Source organism: Oreochromis aureus, linkage group 10 (assembly GCF_013358895.1).
Source record: "Oreochromis aureus strain Israel breed Guangdong linkage group 10, ZZ_aureus, whole genome shotgun sequence".
Lineage (NCBI taxonomy): Eukaryota > Metazoa > Chordata > Actinopteri > Cichliformes > Cichlidae > Oreochromis > Oreochromis aureus.
The window spans coordinates 10784538-10799199 of record NC_052951.1 but is presented as its reverse complement, the minus strand read 5'-3'; the positions used below and the strand labels follow the sequence as shown (position 1 = coordinate 10799199).

Here is a 14662-nt window from a genome sequence, read left to right as displayed (position 1 = left end):
CAAAAGTTGAATAAAACACAATAGAAATAGAAAAAAATGCCACAAAGCTGAAAAACTGAACAAAAAACAAACACAAATTACAACAGAAATAATAATAACAATATAAAAAAAACACAATAGAAGTACAAAAAACCCTTTCATCATAAAACTTGGTGGCAAAGTGGAATATGGTAAGGAAAGGCTAATTTAAGTGCTTTCATTACTCAAAGGTTCCTGTTAATTATGCATGAAGTGACTTCTGGAGGGGAATGAAACTTAACTGAACTGCTCCCTGTGTTTGACCTGTCAAACGCAGGCGTAACTCCTGTTATTCATTGTTGTATTGCAGGTCTGCTGTGCACGACGTCTGTGAATCTGAGTAATTTGGTTCAGACGAAGGAATAAGACTGCTCAGATGCTTTGGGTGTCACGTAATGATCCCTCAGGTTAAGGTGTCTTTGGTGCCTTTTGATTTCAATCTAACTGCACATTGAACAGAAATCCTGCCATGACAGAACACACTAATGCCTTTTCAAGGGAGAACCGATCCTAATCTGAGCTGTCAGCCCCAAGTTCTCTGCAGTCATCAAATCAAGCATAATCTGGTTTGAACAGGCTCCCTGCCTCACTGCAAAAGCCTTTTTACCAGCTGCTGTTTGACAAATTGCAAAGCCTCTGAAGAGACTTTAGAATGGGGAAAAAAGGATACGAAGAAAGAGCTGTACAAAAAGCTATCCATGCACTCCTACTGTTTAACATTTCACTTGGAGTTTAGTGACTGTATTGTATCTGTGGATTGCATTATAGTTTCTCTGAGAGCTTTGCTCCCTGAAGATTTTATGACCTGTGAACGCTGAGTCTATCTTGTGGCTGTAAACCAGTCTGCTCAGCATGTCACTGCATGGCAGAGTTTCTCTCCATTTTTTTGAATCACCTTTGCTCAGTTGTGCTCCTAACTGATCTCCTGAGTTTGGCTGTATTCCTGGACTTTGCCCTTTAGTTACTCTTCAGTCTCTTTGACACACGGGCTGCCAAATTTGAAATAACATTTTTAGTTTTGGAAAAAGAAGAGCATGTCTAGCAAATTCTTGCACATCCTTGTTCTTAAATAGCATTTTTCTACTCAAGCACTTTATACACCTCATTCACCCATTCATACAAGCACTTTTCTGTACCTAAGTTCTTTCTATCTAACACTCATACTCAGCAGTTTGGGGTTCAGTATCGTGTCCAAGGATACTTTGAGATACAGACCGGATCAGGCAGCGATCAAACCTCCAACCTTCTGATCGGTACTAATTGGACGTTTGCTGCTGCACATGTAGCATCACAGCTTAGAAGATGGTGGTGTGGAAATGTTTCCCATTAACAATTGACTAAAAAACTCTTAGTCAAGGGTTAACGTCACCTATGTCAGTATTTTCACTGACTCTAAAAAGGCACTGATCTTCTTTAGATTAGATCAACAATGTGCCTTAAACCTGAGCTGTACAGGAAAATAGATTTCTGTTACACACATGTACATAAACAAATAAAGAGAGATGTTTCCCACCTGCTGAGAAGACAACTACTGTATAACCTGATTACCACCATTAATCTCATATCCACTGATTTCTGGCACCTATAAGTGGGATTGATTTCACTGTCCTGCTGTCTTGGCCTTTAGGAGAACACAGTGAGTCAGATGAAGCTTGCACCAGATGGTAGAAACACAATGATCATGGTCTTAGACACAGCATCCACACTCTGCTCCGTACATGATAGTGTGTGTGTGGTGCTGTTTGCAGGAACTTGATGAGGCTTTGCTTAAGTGGAAATCCACTGATGTTCAAGCCCCAGGGAAGTGGGTGGGGGGATAGGACCTCTGGGGCCCTCTTCCTGATGGAGCCCTACCTGACTCCTCTCACTGCTAAAGCAAGAATCTGTTTAAACAAACATAATGACAACAACAAAAGTCACTCAACAGAATAGCGGAGAAGTTATTTCCTTTATTAGTTAGTGTTTAGATTTTCATGTGTTCATTTTTGTTGGTGTCACATAGCTTATAGATGTGGACAGTTTTATTGGTGCCACAGCTCACAGCTCATTGAAACAATACTTCATTTCATCAGAATCATCAAATTATTCTGTTAAAAGCAACCGCCCAGTGTACTTGCATGGCTTTAGAATGTGAAAGAGTGAACCAATAAAAATGTGAAAAGAATGGATTTGTTGATTTTACAGAGATTTGCTAAAATACTTTGAACTTGTTTGTTGGTACCCATAAAGAGACCACCAGTCCTTGCATTATAACCATATTTCAAAGTTAGTGTTTAATAAGATATTATTAACTTTCAAAGCCTTTATTGAGAAAACTGAATTGAAATTCCAAGATACACATTTAGACTTTATATGTATCAGTTTCATACTATGTTTGCACCTCTGAAGCCCAACTGATCCCCCATGACTGCATTTAATATCCATCATTTATATGAGATGAGCAAAGTCTGTGTATCAAAAAGTTTCTGACAATATTGCTGGACATAATTGAGCTATTGATGTAAAAGTGCCTGGTTGTGTTACACTGACCCTATGTTACTAACTATAGGCTGTCATATATTAACTGTTCCTCTACGTTCCTCAATAAATGCAGCCATTGTTACTCCCCTGAAAACAGGAAGGGAAGAATCACAAGAGTGATTTTGTGTCGTTATCTCATGGAGTAGTTTAATGCAATGAGGAGAATGTGCGACAGCCCCCTAGTGAAGATTGGAGACACCACCAATCGATCCCAGAAAAGGCTTACTAGCCGATTAGGATTGTACAGATCGCAGTTCTCGTCAATAAAATGACAACCATTGATGCAACATGAAAAATAATAACTTTTAAACTATTTTCATATCTTATTTACATTGTCTTTATGCTTATGTCAACTAAGATGAATGTGCATTAACTGTATTACTTTTTACTTTCAGTTGTGAACCCTTTTCATATATAAGAATAAGAATACCACATGACTGTGGCCTTGTGTTACACCCTCTCTGCTGCAGTGATGCTGCAGACAAACACAAACATCGTGATTAGACATTCAAGAAGACCCTCTTAAAGATGAAGGTCTGTGTCTCTTGACCTAAACACATAATCCAGTTAAATCTGATTTATGTTCATTAATGCCCCTCACACTGTAACTTAAAAGTAATAAATCGGTCACTGATTAATTTCAGAAGTACGTTTGTGAGCATAAAGATGTAAGCCTTGGACCATCAGGATGAAATGTGGTTGGGAAACTTAACAAGCAGTGATAAAACTTCATCAGTAGCTCGAGCAAGACCTCAAAACCTTCGATCACCACGGGTGGTTAGCAGACTGTGGTTGTACCATGCAGCCTAATAACATGCAGTAAATTGCAGGTTAAAGCAGTCTGCTTACACTTTGTTAAACGAGGGAAGGGAACTAATGTGGCTGTCACATTACCCTTTTGTCCCATTTCATCCCAGGACTTGATTAAATTGCTGCTCACTTTCTACAGTACTTAAAACTGATCAGTAGGACCTGAAACTGCAAACAAATCAAATCAAATCACCTTTATTGTCACCTCACATGTGCAGGTACACTGGTACAGTACATGCGAGTGAAATTCTTGTGTGCGAGCTTCACAAGCAACAGAGTTGTGCAAAATACAATAACGTGCAACAAGCAAAATATAAAAATGGCTAATCTAAAAAGTAATAAATATATGTACCATATATAAAGGTATATACATTACTGAATGTGTATACTAAATATGTTTTTCTACGTGTGTGTGTGTGTGTGTGAGTGTGTATATAGTGTGTATATACATGTTTTACAAATGAAATAGAGTAAACAATAAAATAAGATATATAAAACATACAGAGGTTGGTATGTGCAAAACAGTGGCATTAATGTACAGTATGGAGTGCATAATGTTGTTGAATGTGGGTGAGGTGTCTATGACGTGTTCAGCAGTCTGATGGCCTGGTGGAAAAAGCTGTCTCTCAGTCTGCTGGTACGGGACCGGATGCTGCAGAACCTCCTTCCTGATGGAAGTAGTCTGAACAGTTTGTGGCTGGGGTGACTGGAGTCCTTGATGATCCTCCCCGCTTTCCTCAGGCACCGCTTCCTGTAGATGTCTTGGAGGGAGGGAAGCTCACCTCCAATTATCCGTTCAGCACACCGCACTACTCTCTGGAGAGCTTTGCGGTTGTAAGCGGTGCTGTTGCCATACCAGGTGGTGATGCATCCAGTGAGGATGCTCTCAATGGCACAGCGATAGAAGGTCCTGAGGATGCGGGGGCTCATGCCGAATCTTTTCAGTCTCCTGAGAAAGAAGAGGCGCTGCTGCGCCTTCTTCACTGTTTTGTTTATGTGTACTGACCATGTGAGATCCTCAGCCAGATGTACACCAAGGAAGCGGAAGCTGCTCACTCTCTCCACAGCGGCGCCGTTGATGGTGATGGGGGTGTGTACTCCTCTGTGTGTACATTCAGGCCGAGTAAGAATCAGTTGGTGAACGTATTAATCTACTACAATTAGCAAATTAATAAATAAACAGGAGAAAGTTACAGTGCTAACTGAGTCATGCAAGTTTTTGACCAGGAGGTTAAACTCATGCAAATTAGCTTCACCCAGGCTCATGAAAACACTGTCCTGCTAATAGATAGCAGATCATTTGTGTCAGTGTGTCAGGATGGTTTATACTTGAGCTTTTAGTTCACACAGAACAATTTTTCTTCATTTTTTTTTAACAATTACCAAAGTCTGTGAATCCCCAAATTGTTCAGTTGTTCTTTTTGCTCCCCATCAGGTCACTTTCACCATGTGACAAAAACAACACCCCACTGTACACACTCGGGCCACCGGCAACTTTCTAAATCCTCAATAAAAAGCTGACAGGTTGCAATGATGTTCCAAATAACATTAAGAAAACAACTAAATACACAGAAAATATTATGAAAATTGGTTTATTTTATATCTCCTAGTTTGAAATGAAGCAATAAAAACATGTATAAAACATCACAAACTGCAATATTTTACAAATGGTTACGTCCTGCTGATGCAATGGAGACATCTTCCAGTGACAGTCTTCATCCGTGTGTGTGTGAGGAGGCTCCTAAACCCAACGACACAGAAGTGCATGTTCACAACTCCCTCTGTGCAGGAGGGGTCAGGACCCTCCTCACCCTTGAGGAGGGGTGGTGCTGTGGCCAGTCAGGTATGAAGTGCTGAGAGTGGATCTTTGGTCCTCTGTGCAGCTCTGTCTACTCTCAGCTTCCCTGCAAAGCAATAACACAAGAAAGACGTCATTTTAACACAAAACAGCATTTTCATAGTATGATGTTAAAATGCAATTTTAAACCCAACGTATACACATGAAAAATATAAATAAACCTAAACCTACAGTGCTGCTGACATAGGACAATGATTTATACCAACTATTGGAAGAATTTAGTCTTCAAGACAGTTTGTTGTCAATGTGAGGTGATAACTTACATAGTTGGAACACAGCACCACTCTCCAGTTTTTCACTTGGTCATCCATCCTTCTCATTGGGTTGGTCGGGGTAAGGCTGTCTTCTGGGTGGGGTGTTAGCTCCATCTTGGACGTTGAGTGTCTGAAGTGCTGAATTCTGGGAGAGAAAAAGTGTAAACCACCTGAATTTAAAGACAAAAAGAAAAGTATGAATTCACAGATCACTAATTTGTTAAATTTACTTTTCTTCTGTTATGTGTTTTTAGCTTACCTCTGATCCCTCAGCCACAGGCTATACCTTATGTAAAAACAAGAGACTACAGTCAGTTCACTGCATCATTTTTAAACCTTTTCTACTTATTTGTGTTGACATTAAGTACAGACTTACCTTTGTCCTGCATGGTGAATTGGGGCTTGGGAAAAACATATATTATTCATTTAAAAAGTTACCTGTGATATTAAGAAAAATGGAAGTAATAACAACTAAAAACTACCTTTCAGTCACAATGTAATTTTAATATTAACCTCCTAAGACCCGAACTCTTCCACGACATGCATTTTTAATTTCTCTTTGATATTTGGTCACATTGGGGCCCAATGAATGTAAAAACAAAGAATTTCCAGATTTTTTTTTTACCTTATTTTTGTTTTTAAGAAAAATGAGAGCCACAAATGAGGATATTCATTTAAAATTTTGATAGAACAGTAGCAGTATAATGTCCTCATAAGTGGATATCAGGCCCATGTAGAGCAAAATTGAGTATTTTGGTCAAAATAACCAAAAATGTGATGTCCACATATGTGGACGGCAGGTCCTAGGAGGTTAATATCACATATCAAGAAAAAAAACAATACAATACAAGAATACAAGTGTTACAAAGTTTAAAAACACATTCTAACATAAACTAATCAGAGTCACTGTCATCAAGCGAAAGGTTAAAAGGCCTCTCCCAGAAACGTCTGACTCCAAAACTACCTGAGGATGTTGAAGGGGCATCGAACTGGTCACTTACCTTGCACCTCTTTGCACTTACCTCTTCGGTGCAGATGTCTTCTCTGCTTCTCTTTTCTGAGGAAGGAGCAGCAGAGAGAGCAGCAGAGGGAGCAGCTGAGGAAGCAGATGAGAGAGCAGCTGAGGAAGAAGCAGCAGAGGGAACAGCAGAGGAAGCAGATGAGAGAGCAGCTGAGGAAGAAGCAGCAGAGGAACAGCAGAGGAAGAGGAAGAAGCAGCTGAGGAAGAGCAGCAGAGGAACAGCAGGAAGCAGAGAGAGAGCAGCTGAGGAAGAAGCAGCAGAGGGAACAGCAGAGGAAGCAGATGAGAGAGCAGCTGAGGAAGAAGCAGCAGAGGAACAGCAGAGGAAGCAGATGAGAGCAGCTGAGGAAGAAGCAGCAGAGGAACAGCAGAGGAAGCAGATGAGAGAGCAGCTGAGGAAGAAGCAGCAGAGGGAACAGCAGAGGAAGCAGATGAGAGAGCAGCTGAGGAAGAAGCAGCAGAGGGAACAGCAGAGGAAGCAGATGAGAGAGCAGCTGAGGAAGAAGCAGCAGAGGGAACAGCTGAGGAAGCAGATGAGAGAAGCAGGAAGAGAAGCAGCAGCAGAGGAACAGCAGGGCAACAGATTGAGAGGGAAGGAGCAGCAGAGGGAACAGCTGAGGGAGGAGCAGCTGGCGGATCACCAACTGGGGCAACAATTCGAGGGAAGAGTGGGGCGTTGGCCTGGCCAAAAGGCGGCATGGCGATGGGGGCAGCACCTGGAGCAATAGGTTGCCAATTGTGCCAAAACGGCTCTGGAGGGTGCTCCCGGATGAGAGGGGAATCATCTCTCTCATCCATGGTGTCGTACCCCGAGTCACCGCTAGACCAATCCCCCCACTCTTCTGAGTCGTTCCAGTCAGATGAATTGTCAGTGTCTTCACTCACCTCTTCATCATCTACAGGTAGATAGGGGGGGTACTCACCTTCCTGTTCACCGTCATCAGCATATGGTGCTTCATGAAAAGAGGGGGAGCGTGAGAGAGGGCAAAAATACTCACCATACTCACCTTCACTGATACGCTGGGTATCAGTGTCCTGTGCTTCACCAGAAGAGGGGGAGGGTGAGAGAGGGGAAAAATACTCACCATACTCACCTTCAGAGATGGGCAGTAACGCGTTACTTGTAACGCGTTACTGTAATCTGATTACTTTTTCAAGTAACGAGTAATGTAAGGGATTACTATTGCAAAAACGGTAATTAGATTACCGTTACTTTCACGTAGGGAACGCTGCGTTACTGCGTTACTAAAACCGTGATTTTTTTGCGAACGCCTCATGACAGTGACGTGGCGAAAGTGCGACGTTCGTGACAACAGCTGTCTGCAGATCATAATATATCGAAAAGGGACAGAGTGTAGCATGCAGCGTTTAAAGCGTGGAAGTACTGACCTTATTTTGAGTTTGATTCCATAAAAAGTGACAACAAAACATTAGTGTCCGTTGTGCGTGGGAAGAAAACTTCTTTTTACAGCGAAAAAACCCTAAACTTCCAAGCAAGCACCGAGTGTACTACGACGTAATGTGAAATTCACAGAGAAACTCGCGGATTCTTCCACTGACCGCTGCGGCACACCTGCACCAGGGTAAACCTCCTCCGCCTACCCCAGTCCTGCTTTACAGGTGAAAATAGAGCAACAGGACCGCTAGTCTTTGATTTTATTTATTTTCTGCTGTGTTTTACTTGCATCTATTTGAAAGAGTGAGTGTAAACACAAAAAAATATTTTATTTTATGTGCTGGAATGTGCAGAAAATAGGTTTAAATGTTAAACAAATTTCTTCCAGTCAGAGAATGTTGCATATAATTTAATTTTGCTTGATGCATAAAGTTAAAAGATTAAAACTAATAAAACAAGTTTTAAAAGAGACTTTTCCATTTGATTACATTTTGTATGATGAATTATGCAGAAAAAGTAGAATTGGGCTGAAAGATCTATCGCTTTATCACCTATTCAGGTTGTAAATCGTGTTTTTAAAAAGTAACTAAGTAACTAAGTAACTAAGTAATCGATTACTTTTGAAAATAAGTAATCAGTAAAATAACGGGGATTACTTTTTGGGGAAGTAATCAGTAATTAGTAACTGATTACTTTTTTCAAGTAACTTGACCAACACTGCTCACCTTCACTGATACGCTGGGTATCAGTGTCCTGTGCTTCACCAGAAGAGGGGGAGGGTGAGAGAGGGGAAAAATACTCACCATACTCACCTTCACTGATACGCTGGGTATCAGTGTCCTGAGCTTCACCAGAAGAGGTGGTGCTCTGGAGACTGTCATCCAGGATCCAGATGACTTCGGGAAGGCCTTCTTCTGCAGGGCGTTCAACCACATAGTCAAGACGCCCTGTGAGGAAACAATTTTTAAAATAACATTAGGAATGAAATAAACACTCAGTGTTAAAGCAACAGACCTACATCTGTTAGTTTGAGCAGAGGATGAGAGAAAAGCATTTTAGGCTACATTTATGTCAGACTGAATGACACTTCTACTTGTTCATGCAAGAAAAAAACAACTAAGTTAACTAAGTTCAAATCTTTCAGTGAAGATTTTTAATAGAAGACCACCAAACCTCCACCAAGTCAGCTCACTCCGTGTACTTTTAAGGTGACACTATTGTATTTTGTGTACATTCAATTTGTTTTATTTGTTCTTTGTAAGCCTTTATGCAAACACTATGTTGGAATAGGTAATGGATAATAGGTATTAATTTGTAAATAGCCGGACATGAGTAACTTATTATATAAATATACTACAGTAAATTTATAACTAACCATGCAGCTCATTCTCCTGTTTTATTTACAATTCACAATGTCACACATTTTGAAAAAAGCTCAGAGGTTAAATATGTGGATGCAAACCATAATGTAACATTTAGACCACATGTACCAATCTCATGTCCTAAATGTAAAAAATATATATATATTTTAATAAAACACAACCTCCTTGGCAAGAGTAAAATTGCACACACACAAAGCTCTGCAGGTATGTCTGAAAATGCTGGTCAAGTGAAAATAAACAAACAAACAGAAACTCTTAACTCAGAATCCACATTTTTAGAAATGTGCACAAGGACTGTATCTGCCATAAGGACAGATACATCTAATCTGTGGTAAACATGCTATCCCTGTGTAAATATCCCTGTGTACAATATATCTCTCTGCTATCTAATACGATTAAAAGCATTACCGTAACATAAGATACCATTATTACTACTGTTTTCATATTCTTTTGATATTATTTTATTTGGATTTTTTTTTTTATCTTTGTGTTTTGCAGCAGAGAAAAAAATTATAGTTTATGTCAATAAAGCCTTTGATCCGGAGAAGAAAAGGATGTTAGGAGGGGACCGGTCACCGGGATCTGTGTGTTTACACCTGCGCGTTCTGACGCCATGACACCCTGAAGATGCCGTTACCACAGGCATTTTACAAATTTTAGTCCATTAAGCTATTTTTAACCATTTCATTTTAAAGAAAAGTGTCAAATTTTAAGCCTTCAAATCAAAGTAACACCTTTTTTTTCAAATTCATACACCAGCCGTTAATAATTTCTACACCTCTCCCGGAAAATTTAAAGCATACAAACAATTTACCGGGAAAATCTTGAATACACATATTTGATCACGTTAAAACTTGATATTCACACTGGAACTTGCTAAATTATTACAGTCGTTTAAATTTAAAGAAATTTTCAAACGTACCTGCAGCGAAGTCCAGGTGGCTGTCGATGAGTCGGGGTCCACGGCGAGCCATCTTCAAACTTGAAAAACAAAAACAAGTACAAACGATCCACAGATGAAGTACTTGTTGTCGCTTTCAAGTAAAATCCGCTTTCAGTAAAATGTTTTGCAAAACTTAGCTTTCCACAGGCTGAGGTTGGAGCAGGTCAAAACAAGTCCACGAGCAAGTGTAAAGGGACGTTTGGAACCTTGTGCAGCATTTATATACCCTCGGCAGGTTATGGTTACGGTTGTCAACGTGCGTATACACGTGCACGTGATAGAACTATATGAATGGAGCTCACCGCAATGTAATTTACAGTTAATTTATGGTCATTTACAGTCATAGCTGGACTGGCCATCAGGGATACCGTGGGCCGATGGGGTTTTTTGTTTTTGTTGTTGTTTTTATAACGGTATAAAAAAATGAAAGGTGGTGGATTGGCCAGATGCTGGCAAATGTGTAAAAATAACTGATGTTTGGTGGTGGCTATGGCGGAGCGTCCACAGAGGCCAGCAGGTGGATGAGGGAAAGAAGAGGAGGAGAGACCCGTGGTGGACGCAGGGCCAGCCGCGTTTTGTATTGGGCTGAAAAGGAACGCGATTTGTCCCGGACTTCAGCTTGAATGAAAAAAAAGACACGAAGCTGGAGTTATTCTGTGTCTTTATGCTGTCAGCTGCCTCTTCATCTCCCATTCTCTCTCCCTCTCTCTCCTGTTGCTACTTAAATGATGAAACTGATCAATGATCAGCTGATCGGCTTTTCCCTCTTGTTTGTTTATCATTTCGAGCCAGAAACCAGCGGATGTCACGCTAAACAACAGCAGCACGTTAAAGCTTGATCAGCTGTTGTTAGAATTTATTTACTTTCTAGTATCAGCTGATGTTTGCTGGAGCCACAGTTGTAACAGCTGCTGGTCATGATATCAGTTTGGATATGTGGTGAGAGGGAAACATGAAGATGAAACCAAGAGATGTCCTTACTGAATCATCAGAGCTGAACAGGTGGTGGAGAAACAGGTTTACCTTTTAGGTGACATGGATGAGTTGAAGAGAAGTTATGAACTGTTTCTGAGAGACAAATAACATCAGGATCCTTTTTTACGTAGCTGACAGCTGGTAGCTGTGCAGGGACGGGTCTAGCAAAGTTTTGCAAGGGGGCAGGTAACCATGTACATGCACTGTTTATAAGATTGGGGAAACCTGCAGTCAGCTGAGACTGAAGAAGTCAATTGGATGAGTGACGAAACATTTTTCCCACAAAACGTTAAGTCCAGATGAACAAAATTAACTTTTGGAGATAGTATATAGCTCATGCTAATATCACATCTTCACATTTTTCTTTTTAGAGGTAACAATAACTTTGCATTCTCGCTACTCACCATGCTCTAAAACAGGTATATGTTAGCAATGACAACATTTAACAAATGTTTTTAAAATTCTAGCCGTGCTAATTAGCCTTAGGATTGGTTGAGGTCTGTGCAAGCCTTTGGAACCAAAATCAGTCTTGTAAAGCTCACTATTTTCCAGGTGAGCCTATAGCACATTTGTTAAAGTCAGTCCGGACTGTACAGCTTCTAATCAGAAATAATTCAACTTTGTTTCTTTTTTTTGCGCTCGTTAATCTTTTTCTGTCAACAGGATAGTTTGAAAGTCTTAAATAACTCATGTTAAAATGTTGTAGGGCTGTAGAGTGGGGTCATGTTAACAATCCATTAAAACTTGTGGTCTTCAAGGTCAACTTTATGATTTATGGGTGGAAAATTGACAAAAAGTCTTAGAACCTACAAACTTTGATTCCTACAACTGTGCTGTGTATATGTCTTAACATATAGGAGGAACCTATAAAGGTAACTGACCTTTGACCTCTCCTTCAAGAAGGTACATGTAATGTCTACAGTGATTAGACATACTTAGTAAAACAGTGTGGGGCACAGAATATTTTTGTGTGTCAGTGTTGAACATGTCAGTAACACTGAGGGTTACACCCACTTTGCCAGGTACACCTGTTCACCTGCTCGTTAAACACAAATATCTAGTGAACCAATCAGACGTCAGCAAATTGAAGTATTTAAGCATACAGACATGTTCATGATGACCTGCTGAAGGTCAAACCAAGTATCAGAATGGGGGAAAGAGAACGTGTGGTTAACCATAATAAACGATTAAAGACTTAATTATTATTTCATTTTTTGGATCAACCACAAACATGTATTCAAAACTGTGAGTGAGCTTCTGTTGTAACACTGGGCCAAACTGTATTGATTCACTGTTTGAAAATTAAAATGTGTGGCTGTGATCAATGACTGTAAAAAACAAAAAAGGGAGCCTCTGTTAAAAAAAAAGGTTGATTTTAATTACTAACTTAATGCTGTAAAACTGGGGAGAAATCTCTGTTTGGGAATTACAGACAGAGTAGTGATGTTGAGAGAAGATCCAGCTTTTCCACAACAACTTTTATACAGTGACTTTTATATTGTGACTCAGCAGCACGTGTAAACTCATGGTCCTGGGGCCAAATCTGGCCCTTTCCAGATTTTAATCTGGTCGCCAGCCTGTTCAGGTTCTTGGTAAATTTTTCGCTTTGTAGTTGTGATCTGCAGATCCAGTGCACACACCTAATTAAATGTAAAGGCACACCTACGCTGCAGCTACAAGATTAGCTTACAATTTGCCAGTTAGGCTATATGATACATGTAAACAACATGATCAAAGGTAGTTGATAATATGATGACTGGCTATGGGAGACTTTTATAAAGATGTGCAGACAATATTAACAATTATTCTTTTACTTATTTTACATTTCTGTTTTGTTATGCCCCATATTACCATGAGCTGGTATATATTTTATAAAGGAACAACGGGTGGCAAATATATGACCTGGAGGCCCCCCAAAAAATCTTCCAATCCAAGCCACTAGGTGGTGTTGGAGAATGGAAAAATTACAGAGGAGAGGGGCACGAATTTTGCACTTCATATTACCATAAATCACCATAAATACCATAAATCATTAAATATGTCCCCATTGCTCACTATTTACTTAAAAAATGTGTCTACAATGAAATATATATATACATACATATCAATGTATACCATAGTGGTAACAGTACACACCTTTGGAGCTTCAGGTTAGGGACCCTCTCTAGCTAGGCTAGACCCCACAATGCTAACCAAGCCTACCTCGGATATGAATGACAGACAAATAGCTGTGGCCATACTGACTCGGACCTCGCCCGGATTAGCAAGATCCATGTCAGGAGGCTACTGGAACAAAGGGGGGATGTTGCACAGGACCCTCAAGCTCCACGGCCCTGTGCAGGATCGTTGCTGTTCCAACAACTCTTCTGGATGCTCTTTGGATGTTGTTTCTGGGACCTACTTGGGGGTCACTGCACCAAGTGCTCCAATTACCACTGGGACCACTGTTGCCTTCACCCACCCCCCCCTTTCTCTAGCTCTTCTCTCAGCCCATGATATTTCTACAACTTCTCGTGTCCCTTTTTGCTGATGTTGCTATAATTTGGTATTGCTACTATATCACTAAGGCTGTCTTCCTCGCCTTGTCCACCACTACCATGTCCGGTTGGTTAGCCATCACCATTTTCTCTGTCTGTATTTGTAAGTCCCGCAAAATCTTAGCTCGGTCATTCTCAACCACCTTAGGGGAGGATAGAGTTAGGGTCAATGCCTCATTCACTCCTGGCATACATCTTGATGCCATCCTTGTAGAGGATGTGGCTGACGATTGCTCCATTCTGTAGTCAGTATGAAGCAATCGGTATGGTATCCGTAGTCAGTCTTGTCAACAAGGTTGAGGCCTATACAGAACAGCAGTGGGGACAGTGGATCTCCTTGGTAAATCCTACACTTGATGGCAACTTGTGCATTTGGCTTGAAGTTGGTCTCTAGTGTTGTTTGCCACATCTCTATTGAATTCCTGATGAAGGCTCTTATGGTACTGTTGATCTTGCAAAGTTCTAGGCATTGAACCTGGGGCATTGACTCATAGGCTTTCTTATAGTCAAAGGGGGGGGGGGGGGTCACATTAATATTAGCTTGATTAAATTTGTAGTGTTCATATATCTTAACTTCATTTTTAACTTTACTTGTATCAGTTTTGTACATGTAAAACGTGTTACCTCACTTCTCTATTTTAGCATTTAAGTATGTCAATAAACTTCATTTAGGCCGCCCCAATCCTGAAAACTGACTGCAAAACCTCAGCAAATCTACTCCTTTTCTATTAGTACCAATCTAAATAAAGCTTGTTAAAAATGACTGTATCCAGTCCAGTGGATCAATATTAGGGCATGTAGGTCAGTAAAAGGGGGTGTAGAGACACTGGTGCTAAAGAGAAAACCTGGGGGCAAAGCAAGGTCCAACTCATCAACAGTTAAGAGCATGTCCAAAGGTGATATGGTCAAAAATACAACGACACTTACAGCTTCAACAGTGGTCTTCAT

The 14662-nt window shown here is 40.4% G+C and overlaps 1 protein-coding gene across 1 annotated transcript; it reads right to left on the bottom strand.

Moving 5' to 3' along the window:
- Window positions 1-6478: 6478 nt before the first annotated feature.
- Window positions 6479-8758, bottom strand: LOC120442338 (lisH domain-containing protein C1711.05-like). The gene is made up of 4 exons (XM_039618749.1): window positions 8753-8758; window positions 8603-8702; window positions 7052-7575; window positions 6479-6517 (listed from the first exon to the last, which is right to left on the bottom strand). Exons 1-4 carry the CDS (start codon window positions 8756-8758, stop codon window positions 6479-6481), a joined length of 669 nt encoding a protein of 222 aa, XP_039474683.1.
- Window positions 8759-14662: the final 5904 nt, after the last annotated feature.